This window comes from Petromyzon marinus, chromosome 16 (assembly GCF_048934315.1).
Source record: "Petromyzon marinus isolate PM22_M1 ecotype Great Lakes invasive population chromosome 16, UKy_Petmar_22M1.pri1.0, whole genome shotgun sequence".
Lineage (NCBI taxonomy): Eukaryota > Metazoa > Chordata > Hyperoartia > Petromyzontiformes > Petromyzontidae > Petromyzon > Petromyzon marinus.
Genome location: NC_133682.1, coordinates 7613456 through 7629946, shown reverse-complemented (window position 1 = coordinate 7629946; position 16491 = coordinate 7613456). Strand labels below are relative to the sequence as shown.

The 16491-nt window shown below is 41.6% G+C and overlaps 1 protein-coding gene across 1 annotated transcript in view; it reads right to left on the bottom strand.

The window, feature by feature from the left end:
• Positions 1 to 16491, bottom strand: part of BBS7 (Bardet-Biedl syndrome 7) — a 20034-nt gene extending 3543 nt beyond the window's left edge. The window contains exons 1-16 of the mRNA XM_032955344.2: positions 16125 to 16491; positions 14336 to 14401; positions 12108 to 12170; positions 11201 to 11376; positions 9796 to 9982; positions 9539 to 9611; positions 9287 to 9403; positions 8515 to 8645; positions 8105 to 8189; positions 7910 to 8012; positions 3738 to 3930; positions 3150 to 3224; positions 2879 to 2944; positions 1136 to 1275; positions 531 to 695; positions 23 to 132 (exon numbers count right to left, since the gene is read on the bottom strand). Coding sequence (XP_032811235.2) covers positions 23 to 132; positions 531 to 695; positions 1136 to 1275; positions 2879 to 2944; positions 3150 to 3224; positions 3738 to 3930; positions 7910 to 8012; positions 8105 to 8189; positions 8515 to 8645; positions 9287 to 9403; positions 9539 to 9611; positions 9796 to 9982; positions 11201 to 11376; positions 12108 to 12170; positions 14336 to 14401; positions 16125 to 16163 — 1789 coding nt within the window. The 5' untranslated portion in view covers positions 16164 to 16491. The remainder of the gene's footprint in view (positions 1 to 22; positions 133 to 530; positions 696 to 1135; positions 1276 to 2878; positions 2945 to 3149; positions 3225 to 3737; positions 3931 to 7909; positions 8013 to 8104; positions 8190 to 8514; positions 8646 to 9286; positions 9404 to 9538; positions 9612 to 9795; positions 9983 to 11200; positions 11377 to 12107; positions 12171 to 14335; positions 14402 to 16124) is intronic.

Genomic DNA, 16491 nt, shown 5'->3' with positions numbered 1-16491 from the left:
GGCCACTTCGCATCAATCTCACCATAGGAGATGTTGAGGTTGATCTTCCTCTTTGTGGCCTCCTTAGTGAGAATGTCCTTGAGGATGGAGATAGTAGAGATGTTGTCGGACCTGAACACCCCCTCTCCTTTCCTGTAGAGGACGATGTGCATTGTTTTCCAGTGAGATAACCTCTGATTTTCACGTTTAGCTACATACGGTGCGACGGTGCGAAAGAAGTTCAACATAACATTTTAAAAAGGAAAACTGGGATATAGCACCAAGAAAAATGATAAAAAATATAAAAAGTGAAGGTGATCTTACATATATGTAACTTAAGAAAACCCCCAACCACTGCCAGAGGTCACAGGAGAGTTTATTTTAAAGTTTTTCCCCACGTAAAATGTGCCCAAGTGCTGCCAGCTTTGATGGGTGCTGATTGTATGGTGTAAATCATTAAGCACAATGCACAGGTCTTGTACAAGTCGTTCAACAGAAGAACAAATTAAGAAAAAAAAATCTAAAAGTCGCCGGCTGCCACCCATTGTTACCTGTAAACGCACTCCAGCTGTGTTTCCAGGAAGGTGTTTTGGAAGTAGTACGTGACGCTGTCTCCCACTGGAGCCTTTTCAGGGAGCTCGGGCAGGCAGAACACCACCCACGAGTGTATTTCTGCACAGCTGAACTGGCCCGTCAGTGACAGCGTGTTCATTGGCCTGAAAAAATACACAATGCTGTATGCCAAAATTGGTCCTTCCTGTACTTCATCGAGCGCAGCTATAAACATGGAAAATTGGGATAGAGCTCCCTGAAAATGTATTGAAACATGTTCTAAACTGTTGTATCATAGGTGAATATAGCCTTTGCATGCAAACTATGATTCATGTTATGGCACAATGCACAAAATTGTACATATACAAATAGTAATGCAATTAGCTGTCCTGTTGGTAAATATATAGCAGAGGTAACCCTTCGGTTTGTTTTACCGGTGTAGTTAACTGCATGGTAACACCATATGTAAGGGTCAAGGTACTTACCACAAATACCATGCCCACATTTCTTGTAGCGCGCCAGTCCCATGCAATGCGAGTCAAACTTTTCGATCACTGCGTAATAAGAATGTGGTGCATCATGCTTGGTTTACTGTGGGGCTGACCGGCTGGCGTCGATGGTGTGCACGCGCTGGTGCAGCGACAGCGGCTTGATAAGGTACTGCCGCACCTGGCAGGTCTTGGGCTGCAGGCGTGGCGTGATGTAAGCCTGCAGCGTGCCGTACTGGCCCTCGATGGAGCGGATCTGTGCACCGTCACCGTCGCAGTGATCACAGGTGTGCCTTGTGTGCGTCTAAAAGGCCGTGTTGTGCACTTCTTGTGACAGTAGAAACATAGCCTCGTGTAAAACACTGCACTGACATTGTGAATTTTTTTTCACATGAACTGCACCGCTTAAAACTACACACAAGAGGGCAGCATTTTTAAATTGACTGCACAATAAGGGAAAATTACACAATGCGAATGTGATGAATTAGCACATCTATGTACACATATAAAACCTCGCATTTTGAACCGGAAAGGAAATAATGCACACGGTAAGGGATTCTAGGAAGATGTCATAATATAGTAAACTGAAACTTTGTCATTACATTCCCATTCTTTGTGCTTTCCCAAATCTATAATTTCTTTGTAGGACCGAAAATATCCCCATTGGCACAATGTAACAATTTTCGGGTCAAGACATCCACCAAACTACGGTTTTACTGTCGATCATACAAAAGAAATACACTCGACCGTACATATTCAATATATTTTCTTCGAAAGCTCCCCAAACCACGATGATGGTATGTGCTGAAAGTCATCTCTGTGTAATCGTAACGAGAGGTGTCGCAGTGCTTCTATCACATATTTGGCTGTCCTGATTCATACTGTTGGTGTATTCACTGTAAAAATATGTACCACTTGCTTCACAGTGGACGTTATAGGTCCCGTAACGTCATTCGCAAGAATAGGTCATTGTATGCCGCGCCATGGGCCAAAAAAAAAAGCCGCATGTTGCTTCATTGGAATTATACATCGCAAGTTTCCTCTCCGAGTGGCAGACCACAAGCTTGGGCAAATGTTGGTGGTGGTTTCTTGCTGCCTTCCAGCTGCCCTAATGAGCCAGATGGACTGAATGGCCCCCTCTCTAAAAGTAACTTTTTTGACGCTCTGATGAATGCATCTCTGTGTGGTGTCTGCTTTTTTTATTCCAAAACTTCATGTTGTGTCTCCACTTCTTTCAATCCACACATCCTTGTAATGTGACTATCCAATTTACTCTATGTGGCCTGGCACTCAGTAATAACGTGGTTGCTAGGAAACGTCATGAGTGAGCATCAGGGCACGTGGTGCCAGAGAGGTGTGGTGTGAGAGGTGGATGATTCGTGGCGTTACAAAAACAGGCCAAGCAAAGAGATGTATGGAGCGAAAGTCAGGAGACAAGGCAAGAAGATATATGGAGCAAAACAAGAAAGAGCACAGATGTGTTGAGAGAATCAGACATCACACGAGAGAATGGAGTGAGTGAGAAGCTTTGAAGACATATAGAGCATCGGAGAAGCACTGAGAATGAGAAATAGAAGCAGAAAAGCCACACAAGATGAGTTATGTTCTTTATAGCAAATATAATAATACCAGATTAAACATTTTCTGGATCTAATCTTCGGTTTTAAGTCTCATGAAAAACAGATTGAGGTTTCACTGTATTAGCGTGAATGTATGTGATAAGGGAAAGAGACAAACTAGCAGAGGGACCTGATTTGTATGTGGGCTGCCTCGTTATATATTAATGCACTTTAAAATGTGGCTTCCTTCTTGGCTTGTAGCCAATAAAGCTAATTGTGGTGCAGTGCAATTCTGCCAACCTTCAACTCCAGGCGTGTCGTGTTGGCTTGGCATCGGTATGTTGCCAGAAGGAAGTTGCCGTTTAACTGTGAAAACAAAGCGACGAGTAACCTCGGACATTTAGGGATAACGGTTTGCATCGCACCCCAGATCAGCGTTCCTGTGCAATTATTATATATTGGGAGATTGTGCATTGCTCCTCTTCAAAGCTTTCTACATGAGTTTAAAGTGACATCTTGCAGGAAAGGGAATATGTAATAATTGTGCTCGTACTGCAATGTTTTTGCTAACCTCGGTGTCACAAGCACTGTAGCTCACCACAGCTGAGTTTTTTTCCACATCCAGTAAATCTATGGGCACGTCGCTCTACAGCACAAAGGGAGATGAAGGCACAAGCTGACTCACAAAATTAATATGCATTATATTGTTTTGAATTAATATAGCTCTATATAACACAGTTGATAACTATACATCGGGGAGTAAACTTACATTCAGAGAAGCACGATATTTAAAGACAAAGTTGGTAAATATGTCATGTCATCTTGTGAAATACTATACATGGCTTATGTTACAAAATTTATGGACAATTTGTATAACTTCTACATTTTTTTTACACTGCTCATAAACAATTGTGTGTTAAATTAACATCGCCCTTCATAGTTTCCTAAAAAAAACATAACAATAACAAAGACTCCACCCATGTCAGCATATGAATCATAAAGGAAGACTGGGTGGGGCACACCCCTTGTAAACTTCTCACAACAGTATGTAAATAGGGCACTGCAAGCTCTCGATTACACTGCAAACACATCACCCCATAGAGTCCTTTTGTATCTCCGGATCCGTCGTGTCAGCGCAAACACTGCTGCGACCCCTGACCTGCAGCATGACGTGGTCCATGGCTGTCTGCACCTCGATGGACAGAACGTAGCTGGCGTCGTCGCGGCCCAGCGTGAAGCGGTCATTGACGTGGAAGAGTGGCACGGTGGCCACCGCCGAGTCGGACTGCGACGTGAGCTGGTAGTGATCACGCTCCGTCATCACCTGCAGCTGGAGCTGCTCCAGCTCTGCCCTGGGACCCCACAGAGCCAACGGTGACCACAACCATCGCACTTAAGGAAGACCTATTGATATTGAGAATAGGTTTTCCCCTTTTTTCTGGCAACAAACAGGTGTTGAGATGTTAGAACACCAAACTGAAACCTTTTACAAGGAATCATGTCTGCATTAACCACAATACTTGTGGTCAGAATGCAAACAAAAAACACTGATAATATATTGAGCCTAGTCTCAAAAGAAAGCTGTCTCTGGTGTGGACCAATCAGTTTCAAAGACAATGCATATATTATCAGTGTTTTTTGTTTGCATTCTGACCACAAGTATTGTGGTTAATGCAGACATGATTCCTTGCAAAAGTTTTCAGTTTGGTGTTCTAACATCTTAACACCTGTTTTGTTGCCAGAAAAAAGGGGAAAACCTATTCTCATATTTTGGTACTGGCAAAGGAGGTCCCATGATGTAACCTATTGATATTTGTAAGGAAATGCTATGGACAAGCAGTTTGTAGATATACTGTATTTGCATTTGATCATATGTGGTGTGACCCTGCCATATGCGGTCTTTTTGTTAGACTGTTTTAGTCGGGATTATTTTTCATGAACTTGTTTTTATTGCTAAGTTTGTATGTACAGTGCATGTGCTTTAGTCATGTACTGCATTCTGTAAAAAGCCTTATAGTGGTTCATAAAAAAAGGTTGTACTTATTCTGTCATAATTGTATTATTGCAATAGAATTTTAGCATCGACTTCAATCAGCTCTGGCTTACTATAACACCATAACGCAGTGATGACCTGAGTTTGATTTGGTTGTAAGTGAACAATTTGAAGTCTGTGTAAATGTCACTGTCAAATTCTAGCTTTTGCAACACTTTAATTTCATCAGTCAGCAAGGACTCTGGCCTAGGAGGTGTTGTGACATTTTATTTGACAGGAAAGTGTTCCAAGCCCCCAAATCAAATTGTGGTGCTAATATTTGTTGAAATGCGATGTGTACATATGCGTCAATAATGAATAAGGCTAGAAGTGATTGGGTGGCTCTGAGGACTTATGCTATGGTAGAATCCTGAGCTAGCACCACTGAGATTCAGGCTTATAAAAGTTGGGTCCTCCATCTAAAAAAGTATTTGTTATGACTACAGAGGTAGTATTTTCTTTGAATGTAAATGTCTTTGACATCTGTATCATTAACAACCGTGTTTAGCATACGAAACATTTAAAGAAGACAGTCTTGTAGAACGGCTTGAATGTTTCTCCTTTTACTCTAAGGATATTGGAACGTTACTTTAGTTTGATTGTTTGAGCCTCGGGAATTTACAATGATTCATAAGAACGTGGATATAGTTTTGTGTAACTTAGGCAGCTTCAGTTTCGGTTTTCAGTTACATTTATTGCAGCAGCCCACAGTTCTTAAAAACACTGGTTGTGAAGGTATTTTTTTTAGTTTTTTCTTAAACTAAGATTGTTTTTAAACCACTGCACAGCTCATAATGAAGACACTGACAAAGAAAATGGAACAAAATCTTAAAAGTGTCCAAAGTATCGGAAGATAAGTTTGAACTCGCATGTAGAGGCAGAACACGTTCAAATTTGAGACGTCAAATTGACTATTCTTGGTTCTTTCGGTAAAGTCACGTAGAAGGGAAACAATAAAATAAGAAAAAATATAAAACAATAAAATTCTCACGACTTTTCGACTGCGTCACAAGCAATCATCATCAGGTGTGAAAACCACAGAAAGGCAATTTGAAAAAAGTGGCGGTTTTTTTAACGTTAAAAAAACCGCCACTTTTTTCAAATTTTGTTTTTTTTTACGTTAAAAAAACCGCCACTTTTTTCAAATTTTCTTGCTGTGGTTTTCACATCTGATGATGATTGCTTGTGTTGCAGTCAAAACGTCGTGATAATTTTATTGTTTTTATTATTTTATTGTTTCCCTTCTACGTGACTTTACCAAAAGAACCAAGAATATGAATCCCTGCAGTCACGAAAGCTTTAAATAAAAAATCTAATTGACTGTTAAGAAAATTGAGCCTTAACAGGAAACGTCATTAACGAGTGGCAGCCAAAGGAGCGAACACAATCTGAGTGGGCAGCCACCGCACAGATGTAGCGATGAGATCAGCGCATATGCAGGGACTAGATGGAGCCAACTCCACTATGGGGGTGGGGCTTGTACTCGCAAAAAGGGGTACATATACGTGAATAAAATGTGTACAGTGAGGGAAAAAAGTGTTTGATCCCCTGCTGATTTTGTACGTTTGCCCACTGACAAAGAAATGATCAGTCTATAATTTTAATGGTAGGTTTATTTGAACAGTGAGAGACAATAACAACAAAAAAATCCAGAAAAACGCATGTCAAAAATTTTATAAATTGATTTGCATTTTAACGAGGGAAATAAGTATTTGACCCCTCTGCAAAACATGACTTAGTACTTGGTGGCAAAACGCTTGTTGGCAATCACAGAGGTCAGACGTTTCTTGCAGTTGGCCACCAGGTTTGCACACATCTCAGGAGGGATTTTTCTCCCACTCCTCTTTGCAAATCTTCTCCAAGTCATTAAGGTTTCGAGGCTGACGTATGGCAACTCGAACCTTCAGCTCCCTCCACAGATTTTCTATGGGATTAAGGTCTGGAGACTGGCTAGGCCACTCTCAGGACCTTAATGTGCTTCTTCTTGAGCCACTCCTTTGTTGCCTTGGCCATGTGTTTTGGGTCATTCTCATGCTGGAATACCCATCCACGTCCCATTTTCAATGCCCTGGCTGAGGGAAGGAGGTTCTCACCCAAGATTTGATGGTACATGGCCCCGTCCATCGTCCCTTTGATGCGGTGAAGTTGTCCTGTCCCCTTAGCAGAAAAACACCCCCAAAGCATAACGTTTCCACCTCCATGTTTGACGGTGGGGATGGTGTTCTTGTGGTCATAGGCAGCATTCCTCCTCCTCCAAACACGGCGAGTTGAGTTGATGCCAAAGAGCTCCATTTTGGTCTCATCCGACCACAACACTTTCACCCAGTTGTCCTCTGAATCATTCAGATGTTCATTGGCAAACTTCAGACGGGCATGTATATGTGCTTTCCTGAGCAGGGGGACCTTGCGGGCGCTGCAGGATTTCAGTCCTTCACGGCGTAGTGTGTTACCAATTGTTTTCTTGGTGACTATGGTCCCAGCTCCCTTGAGATCATTGACAAGATCCTCCCGTGTAGTTCTGGGCTGATTCCTCACCGTTCTCATGATCATTGCAACTCCACGAGGTGAGATCTTGCATGGAGCCCCAGGCCGAGGGAGATTAACAGTTCTTTTGTGTTTCTTCCATTTGCGAACAATCGCACCAACTGTTGTCACCTTCTCACCAAGCTGCTTGGTAATGGTCTTGTAGCCCATTCCAGCCTTGTGTAGGTCTACAATCTTGTCCCTGACATCCTTGGAGAGCTCTCTGGTCTTGGCCATGGTGGAGAGTTTGGAATCTGATCGATTGCTTCTGTGGACAGGTGTCTTTTATACAGGTAACAAGCTGAGATTAGGAGCACTCCCTTTAAGAGTGTGCTCCTAATCTCAGCTCGTTACCTGTATAAAAGACACCTGGGAGCCAGACATCTTTCTGATTGAGAGGGGGTCAAATACTTATTTCCCTCATTAAAATGCAAATAAATTTAAAACATTTTTGACATGCGTTTTTCTGGATTTTCTTGTTGTTATTCTGTCTCTCACTGTTCAAATAAACCTACCATTAGAATTATAGACTGATCATTTCTTTGTCAGTGGGCAAACGTACAAAATCAGCAGGGGATCAAATACTTTTTTCCCTCACTGTATATATTATATCCATGCAGTAGTTTCCCCCTGTGGGATGAACTAAAGAAATAATCGGTAATGCTTGCAGGGTGGCAAAGGCTTAAGTTCACTTTCTCACACTGACAGTTTAGTCAGTGGATAATTTGGATGTGTCCTGGCACCCATATGCATGAACATAACCCCCACTGTGGTACCTTATGTTGTCGAGTTTAGTCTGCATCTCTCGACTCATTTTCACCTCCTCGCCAGATCCCACCGACTTCTGCAAAGGTTCTGTGGTGAGCCCAGACACCCAGCCTGTGCGGAGGGGCACCAGGAGCAGCAGCACTTCAGACACAGGTGTAGGATTGCATTGCTAAAATAGGACAATGTCAGTGGGAAATAATTACCTGCGTATGTGGCTGTGATAATCTCATCGTAGCCATCCTTTCCAACGCAGCCACCCTGAATCGATGTGATGCTTTCAGAAAGAGCCTGCGTACACAAGGAACCACAGGTGCTGGATGATTTTGAAAAAAAGATAAAAGCATGAATCTAGACATTAATTTATCTACAGCTGGTGCCCCATGTGTGTCTTCAAACAGAGCAATAAGAACAATTAGGGCTTATTACACTTGCGTGCAGCTGTCTTCCTGTAATGTGCACGGGACATCGTTTGCCCCTTGGCTTTACAGATGTGTCCATGCATAGACATTAGGCGTCATAAAGCAAATGCTGTGCTTGCCAACATGAAAGATGGGTCCGGTCATGCAAGCCACTTCCTACACACACTACGCTCATCACCCCCCACCCGTCTTACATGCTCGTAGCGTAGCACAGGTTCACCCACGGAGTCGAAGCCATACACCTCAACCGTGCCGTCATCCCGTCCCACCAGCACGTCCTTGACACCGTCCCCCAGGATGTCGAAGCAGTCCATGCAGAGCACGCCTGCAGAACCAAGTCACACACACCGATCAATACTCATATCGCGACCGTGCAAACCGTCAGCGTATGACCTTCATTCAGACGCATTACCAGGAAGCCGTTAAGTACATCACTTTTATTTAATGTGTCACTTTTCTACATTTTGTCCATGCCTCACATCGGTGTACAAGGACATATATCCAATGACACTTTTTTGGCAAGATGAAAATAGTTGAGTTTTATTTGTAAGTGATTTGTTTACCTTTCATATACTTTGCACTCCTATCGTGTTTTTGTATTTGGTGTAACGTTCTGACCAACCCCTACTGGACATTTGTGAAAAAAGAGCTTTATAGCTCATCGGATTTCTCCAGTATGAATATTCTGATAAAACCCCACATTCTCTGACTAAAATCTAACATGTATATAAAATATACAAGTAACACTTTAGAGTCTTCAGCAGCTTGTTCAATTTTGTTTACTAAAATGTCCACTAAGCACTCCAAATGCATTAACCTATGCATACCTTTTATATTCCACTGCCAAAGCTTTTTGACTGTCCATCTTTTGAATGCTAAACAACGCGTAAAATCTACAATAAGTCAAGCTATAAGACATACGTAACTCTGTTTATGTAAAATAAAGCTGGAGTTAAGCGTTCTCACCTCCCCTCCGCTTTTCGTTGACAATTTCCCAGCGATGTGTCGCCTCTGTCGGCTTGATCTGCAACAACCCGAGCTTTCCATCCGCAGTGCCATATAGAATATCCTGTCCACTGTCTCCTGCACACATCGTCAAAGCCACCACCACCGGCAATGCCAAGACAACCGGCACCATCAGTGACACATCAAGTTAGCTCCTTGCCGTGTATCGCTACAACGATGCAGATGTTACAAACAGTTTTGCGGGTTGCTTACCTCCGTTTCTACCAAACAGGGCGAGCACTGACGGCGAGCCGGGTACCTCCATTTCGTACCGTAAACTTGATTGCTGAAAATTAAAAAAATGGAGCCATGTCAGGGCAGACACCCATCCACACTTGTAGCAGAATGGTCAGATTAGTGTTTAAATATATGGCAAATAACATGACTGCGTGACAAGAGTGGTAAAAAACACATACAATCCATGTATAGACTTCATAACTAATGTATGCGAGGATACATCAGTCGCCAACCTTGAGCACCCGTAGCACACGGTCATTGCACGCCAGAACAGGCGTGAGGTCCGGCACGCGCTCGGCCGGCAGACAGAGCAGGTCACTGATCTTGTCCGTGGAGAGAAAGTAGTTCTTGTCCTGGCAGTCCCTGTAGTGATTGTAGATATAGCTTCCACATAGGAAGAGGTCTGCACCGGAGACATACCTGAAGAGAGTGCAATGCATGCCATGAGTTTCCACCTACTAACGGGCTATGGTTCGGTTTTGATTTATTACATTTCATACATCCTTTGCAATTTACCCAACTTATAACAAATCCACCACACATGGACCACGAAGATGGCAATGTAATGCCAATTCAATGTAATACAATTTTACATGGTGTGGTAAAATTAAGGAGAAATGTTCATGCTAGGTTAATTTATTTATCACATTAGTCAGCTTAGCAATCTGCACATCAACACACCACAAATATTTTTTTTAATATTTGAATCGTTGTAATTATAATAAATATGGTTCAACATTCCATAAAGTGTTTTTTTACAACATTTACTTAATTTATAACTGGAAAACATTTGACAAAATAAGTTTTAATCTTTCTGACAATAAAACAGGTGTTAAGATGTTCAACAACAAATATAAACCTTTTGTAAGGGATTCTATCTGCATTAACCACACGTACTTGTGATGAACATGCAAACAAAAACATGCTCCGATAATATATGCATTGTCTTTGAAACTGATTGGTCTATGACAGCCTTCTTTAGGGTCTAGTCTCACCAGTGTCAGACCAGAGAACGCCAAAAGGCGAACAGTATAAAGACAATGCCACTATCAGGGCATTTATAGCTCGGGGTGAGCAGCTACAACACAGGACCTTTTTTACCAGTATCAAAGCACTGTTCGCTTTTTGGCGTTTTCTGGTTTGACACTGGTGAGACTCGGCCCTATAGAAGGCTGCTGTCTCTGGTGTAGACCAATCAGTTTCAAAGACAATGCCCATATATTATCACAGTGTGTTTTTGTTTGCATGTTCACCACAAGTACGTGTGGTTAATGCAGACATGATTCCTTGAAAAAGGTTTATATTTGTTGTTTCCCTTCAACGTGACTTTACCGAAAGAACTAAGATTATATCTTAACACCTGTTTTATTGCCAGAAAGGGTAAAACTTATTCTTATTTTTTCATATTTTACAAAATATCCACAATTTTATCATGCCATAATTTTAAACGAGTACATTGCAAGTATAGACAACAGAAACAATTTCAGTAATTTAAAACAAGCATATCAAAGTAGCTGCCAAAATTATCTATTTTTTTTATTATAACTGAAAGGTGACATTGTTAAGAGCAAGGTAAAGTGCTAGTCCAGTGTGCCAGCTGGCAGACACAGTGATGGGGGGGGGGTTATTTGTGCTCACATAGATTGGATGCTCTCCGCCATGTTTGTCTCGAAGTTCAGGAACTGTTTTCCCTTCTTGGTGAAGCCTCGCACCTCGGGTCCCGCAGCCACAAACACCTTCTCCTGGGGGGTGCCAGTGGCGCCACCCAGCTCCAGCCGCTGCAGCTTTGGGCCTGGCAGTGTCTTGAACACTGGCTGAAGGGCATCGGATAAAAGAGAACGTTTTTGAGCCACTAAACCGAGATATTATTCGGGTGAAGCAGAAACGATGCACTTTTCTGCGATAGTAGATTTTTCAGCTTGATGTTGATTATTATTACCCAATTGCACGAGGCCAAGTCATACAGAAGCATGATTTTAACAGCAAAGACTTCAATGTCATACTTAGTATTCTACTTTCAAACCTTTGTCCACATCCACTTTATGTTTATAAATTGTTTGCCAGTTATAAATAAAGTGAATGTTATAAAAAAACTGAATGGAATGCTGAACTATGTTTATTACAATTACTAAGATTCTTGAAATCAACCAAACCTCCAGACACTTAATTTTCAAGTTAAATTTAAACAGGGTTGTTGCCCACAGCACCAGACATTACTGTCACAAGCACGAATGCGGTCTCCTTGAAATGACATCGATAACTCAAGGCTTCATGCCATTCCAGTAAAGTACAATAATTTATCCCTTACATATTCCTAAAGACAGCACTTAGAAACAATCGATTTATATCTGCTTGGGAATGCTGTGGCATTGGGTCATGAGGTTTTCTCAGTATTAATGTGACATTCTGGCTTTAATATATTGTACTATGAGTTTTCAGTGAAATAATAATTGCATAAGTTCGCTTTCAATCATAAATGTATAATAGTTATATGGTCCTGGCTCATTTTTATTCATTTTGGTTAAGTCTTGGCTTGCCCATGTACCACGACTTCGCCTTTCTTGATGCCAAAGCACGTGAGGACGCCGTTTTGGTCTCCAACAGCAACCTGTAGCAAGAAAATAAAAACTGGCTCTTAGAAAATAATCCTTCAGAAAATAGGTGTAAATTCTGAACAATACTAAGCTTCACCACTCCCTAAGTGGTGTCCACAATGTTTTTCCAGCAAAGGAACTTGTGCTCTCAACATTGAATGAGGTTATTTTCACTGCTCATGTGTAAGCATATACAGCTCATTTTCAATCCACTGCTGGGTGAGGGCTTCCTCATGTTGTGCGGGTAGTGGTAGCTATTTGACCATGCCTCACCATACTGTCCAGTGTGGGCTACTGAAGTTTAGGAGCATAGATGGGAGTATAGAAGTACAGTAGAACAATAGGATTTGTTGCACTTCCCTCTGTAGCCTAAAACAACCTGCCAAGCAATACCCTGGCTTAACCCTCTTTAGTTTCAGATAGGTGACCAGATTGGGCCCATTCTGGTGATTTGGTCAGAGGCTTCGCAGCTCAACACGAATCAAATGCGCACTCAAGCAGGTGCTAATCCAGTATGTATGTCTAAAGCATGCCTTTATATAACATTCTGCAATGCCATAATTGTGCATTGTAGCTATACTACAGCACGCTTTATCTGTCGGCAGTGTAGTTAAAGAGAAAAAACCCCGCCTGCGCAAAGTCACGACATTTACGATTGTTGATGCAGTACAACAGCCCAACAGCCCACTCCAAAGGGCCTAATTTAAACATTGAAATGCAGACCAAAATTAGTCATCTCTGGCAGTCAGTGCTGCAAAATTTTGAGCTATGAATAGTGCACAAATTAACAGATGTTTCGTTTTAAATGAAAGTACAACACTGCAATTGAGGCTAAGATGCACTATGAATAGTATGCTTTGTGATGGCAGGTGGAAATACGAAATAATCCAATTATGTCCAATGTACAATGCAACGCATAAACACAATTTGAAGCAAAACCAGGCTTAATAAATAAGTCAATCGTGTGGTGCAATACCAGATCACCATTGAGGACTCTTTGTGCCACCAAACAAGGATGATAATACTTATTAAACCAAGTAAAAGTATTAATTTCACGCTGTATAATTATCAGCAAATTTCAGAGGGTGCTGTTTCTGTCGAGTGTGTCTATTAAACCCCCTTGATGGCATACATCTTCAAGCTCAGCATATACAGTGAAAGAGTCAAGTTTGTCAATTATAAATGTTTGTAAGTAAATGCACAGTCGAGTCGAATTATGCGATGTTCACACACCACAGCAGTTACTCGTTTGAGGCTGAGTCGACCTAGGGGAGGCCCAGGACCAGTTAAAATAATCGTCACTGGTGGTGGCCGTGAGCGGGAGCGAACTCGGGTCTGCCGGGTTCGTAGCGCGGCGCGCTAACCACTACACTACAATGCGTTACGCTTCCACACACACACAGACACATACACAGCGCACTAACCACTAGACTAAAATGCGTTACGCTTCCACACACACACATACACAGCGCGCTAACCACTACACTACAATGCGTTACGCTGCCACATGCGCGGGTCACGTGACAGATTTGACGTCACAGCTCACTTGCCGTGCAAAAAATATATACATTATTGAGCTCCCCCCCCCCCCCAAAAAGTGTATTTTTATAATTTTTGCATGGTGTACAGTCTGGAAAGTACCCACATGGCAAATTTCAAGTTTGTTGCATGTCGGGAAGTACGCTAAACATTTTTAACAGACACACATTCACAACTTTGCCTTTTATATATATGGAGATATGCAAGTCCTGGGTAAATTGAGAGGCGGAGATGATTTTACATGTACGCATAAACTTCATTTTTGGCAGCCCTACCCGAGATGGCAAGGTGCATTTTAAACAATCAGTATCTTTAGTTCGGCTAAATAAATCCGATGAGCTATGAAACTCGTTTTCACAGATGTCCAGCTGGGCTGGGTTAGCAAGGGATATCGACAAACAATACGAAAATACTATAAAAGCAAGTTAGAGAAAATGTAAGCAAGTCAGAGAAAATGTAAGCAAGTCAGAGAAAATGTAAGCAAGTCGCAAAAAAATATCAATATACATAAAGGATAGAAGTACAAATTGCACAAGTATATACATTCCTGCCGATTTGGCAATACCAAAAGCGAGCTTGGACAAAGGACGGCAAATCAACAACAGCAAAAAAAACCAAAAAAAACAGTCCCAGACCACACCTTCTGCATGGCTCTGCGTCCAGAAGGTGGCAAAAGCTTCATGGTTTTCTGTGATGTTACTCCCACCTGCGGTAAAAGTTTCATTTGTTCAAACATGATAGCATTTAAACCTACAAGTAAAGTACACTCTAATAAACAAACTCCAATACGTTGCTTTTAAATGTGAACCCTTGGACATGCAACTTGAGTAGGTAACGAATGTGGCGGTACCCCGGGGTCACCATAGTATCCCGGCTCTCGCACAATGTCCGTGATGCAGTCATTTTTTAGTGTGTTGATGGTCGGCAATCGACTCATCTCGACGAGCTGTACACGATGCATCACCACGGTGCGTACAAGCGTTTGGGATTTCGGCGCTATCGTCCTCGCTGCGTTTCGACATCGCGGATTGTGGCACTGATTTCGGATTGAGGCACTGATTTCGGATTGATTGGTAACCCAGTCGCGGAGTTAAGTACACACCCCTGGAGAAAAAATAGTGTCCCATAAAATAACATATTTTATTGCCTAGGCCATTTAGTATTGTTTGGTACCCCGGGGTACCGACATAATGTAGGCAGCACATGGCAACAACATCATCTTGGGGTTAGAGTGGCTACTGTTGCATCTACGGTAATTATAAGCTCTAAAATCCTTAACTTATACCAGCTCACACTGCCTCCACCCGAAGAAGACATGGCCAGATCTCCAGCAATAAACAGGCAGCTTACTGCTTAACATCGAATACAGATTACTTACTGTAAGGCATTCGTGCAAAGACTTATAAATAAATCAACCTTGCCATATGGTGCGTAGTTTATGCCGTATTTTAAATGTCTACCAAAATACCAAACTTACATAGGGTGATTGATGTCTGGCCCAAATTTCCAAAAGAATAAATTATTGTTTTATTACAGTGTCTTCAAAGGCTTTATCCTCACTGAGAATGTATATCAGTGGGCTCCCACATGGTACTATATCACAGTGTTAATTAAATACGCATGGAATGGCAATGATTGTTCATAAAATAACACCGTGTGTGGAAAATATTCCCTTTAATCAGGTGAAAGCTTGTTGAGAGAAAAACACACTTTTTGCAGAAGTCACCTGTGCAGCGAAGAACAGTTAAATAATGGACATCAATGTTGTGTCCATTTATTTATAGTACAAAGACGTTCCTGGTTTACAATTCACCTGAAGAATGCTACTTGTGTTGTGGCCGAAACGTCGTGAGAATTTTATTGTCTTATTTAGTTTTATTGTTTTATTCTCATTCTACGTGACTTTACCGAAAGAACCAAGGTGTACGGATGTGTTTCATGTTTACTGTATCTATATACTGTATATGTTTAGTGTAAACATTTCTTCCTTTAATGTGTTCTTACGATTGTGTTGTTCATTTTCCTCGGCTTAAATTACCTGTTATTACATTCTTGTTATGGGCTACTTTATATATTCCCACCACTGATCTAAAGGATACACTTAATGCAAATTTACGAGCATGTACAGCAGTTAAATAGTGAAAGGTCTCCCTTGCAAGATTGATTTGTCTCAATGCTGATGGTTCTGATTCATTATGCTGATGGTTATTCAAAACAGATGACTGATGATTTATAAAAAAAATTGTTAGGTGATTTACGTTTGCGACTGACGACGATGCTTATGAAGAATAACTCTTAATTGAATGACAGTGAAGTATTATTACAATTATAATTCATTGTAATCTGTAACTATTGTTTTTAAATGTAATCACTGATGATGGTTATGATGTTGAAACCAATGAAGATGTTCAGTGTAACCGAACACTCACTTGCAGGTAGTCCACGCGGCTGAGATTAAGTTCCATCATCTTTACGCTTGGAGTCTTTATAAACGAAGTCAACAATTAAATGTCGCAATATCAACAAACACAAACTCTAAACGATAAACTCTAGGAACAGTCACAGGGTCAGGCGAGCCTAGGCCTACAGTTTCAAACAAGGCGAGGTTGCAGCTCGCGGTCCGTCCGCGGCTGCTGCGTCAAGGCGAACCGCACGAAAACCAAGCTTTATGTTGCTATTGTAGTCATTATTAAGTATTGTTTGTTGTTATTTGTTATTGTTGGCGTTTAAACGCGAGCCGCTCATAACGGGAGGCTCAGCGCGCCCGTTGCCATGGCGATTTCGTGCGACCGGTGC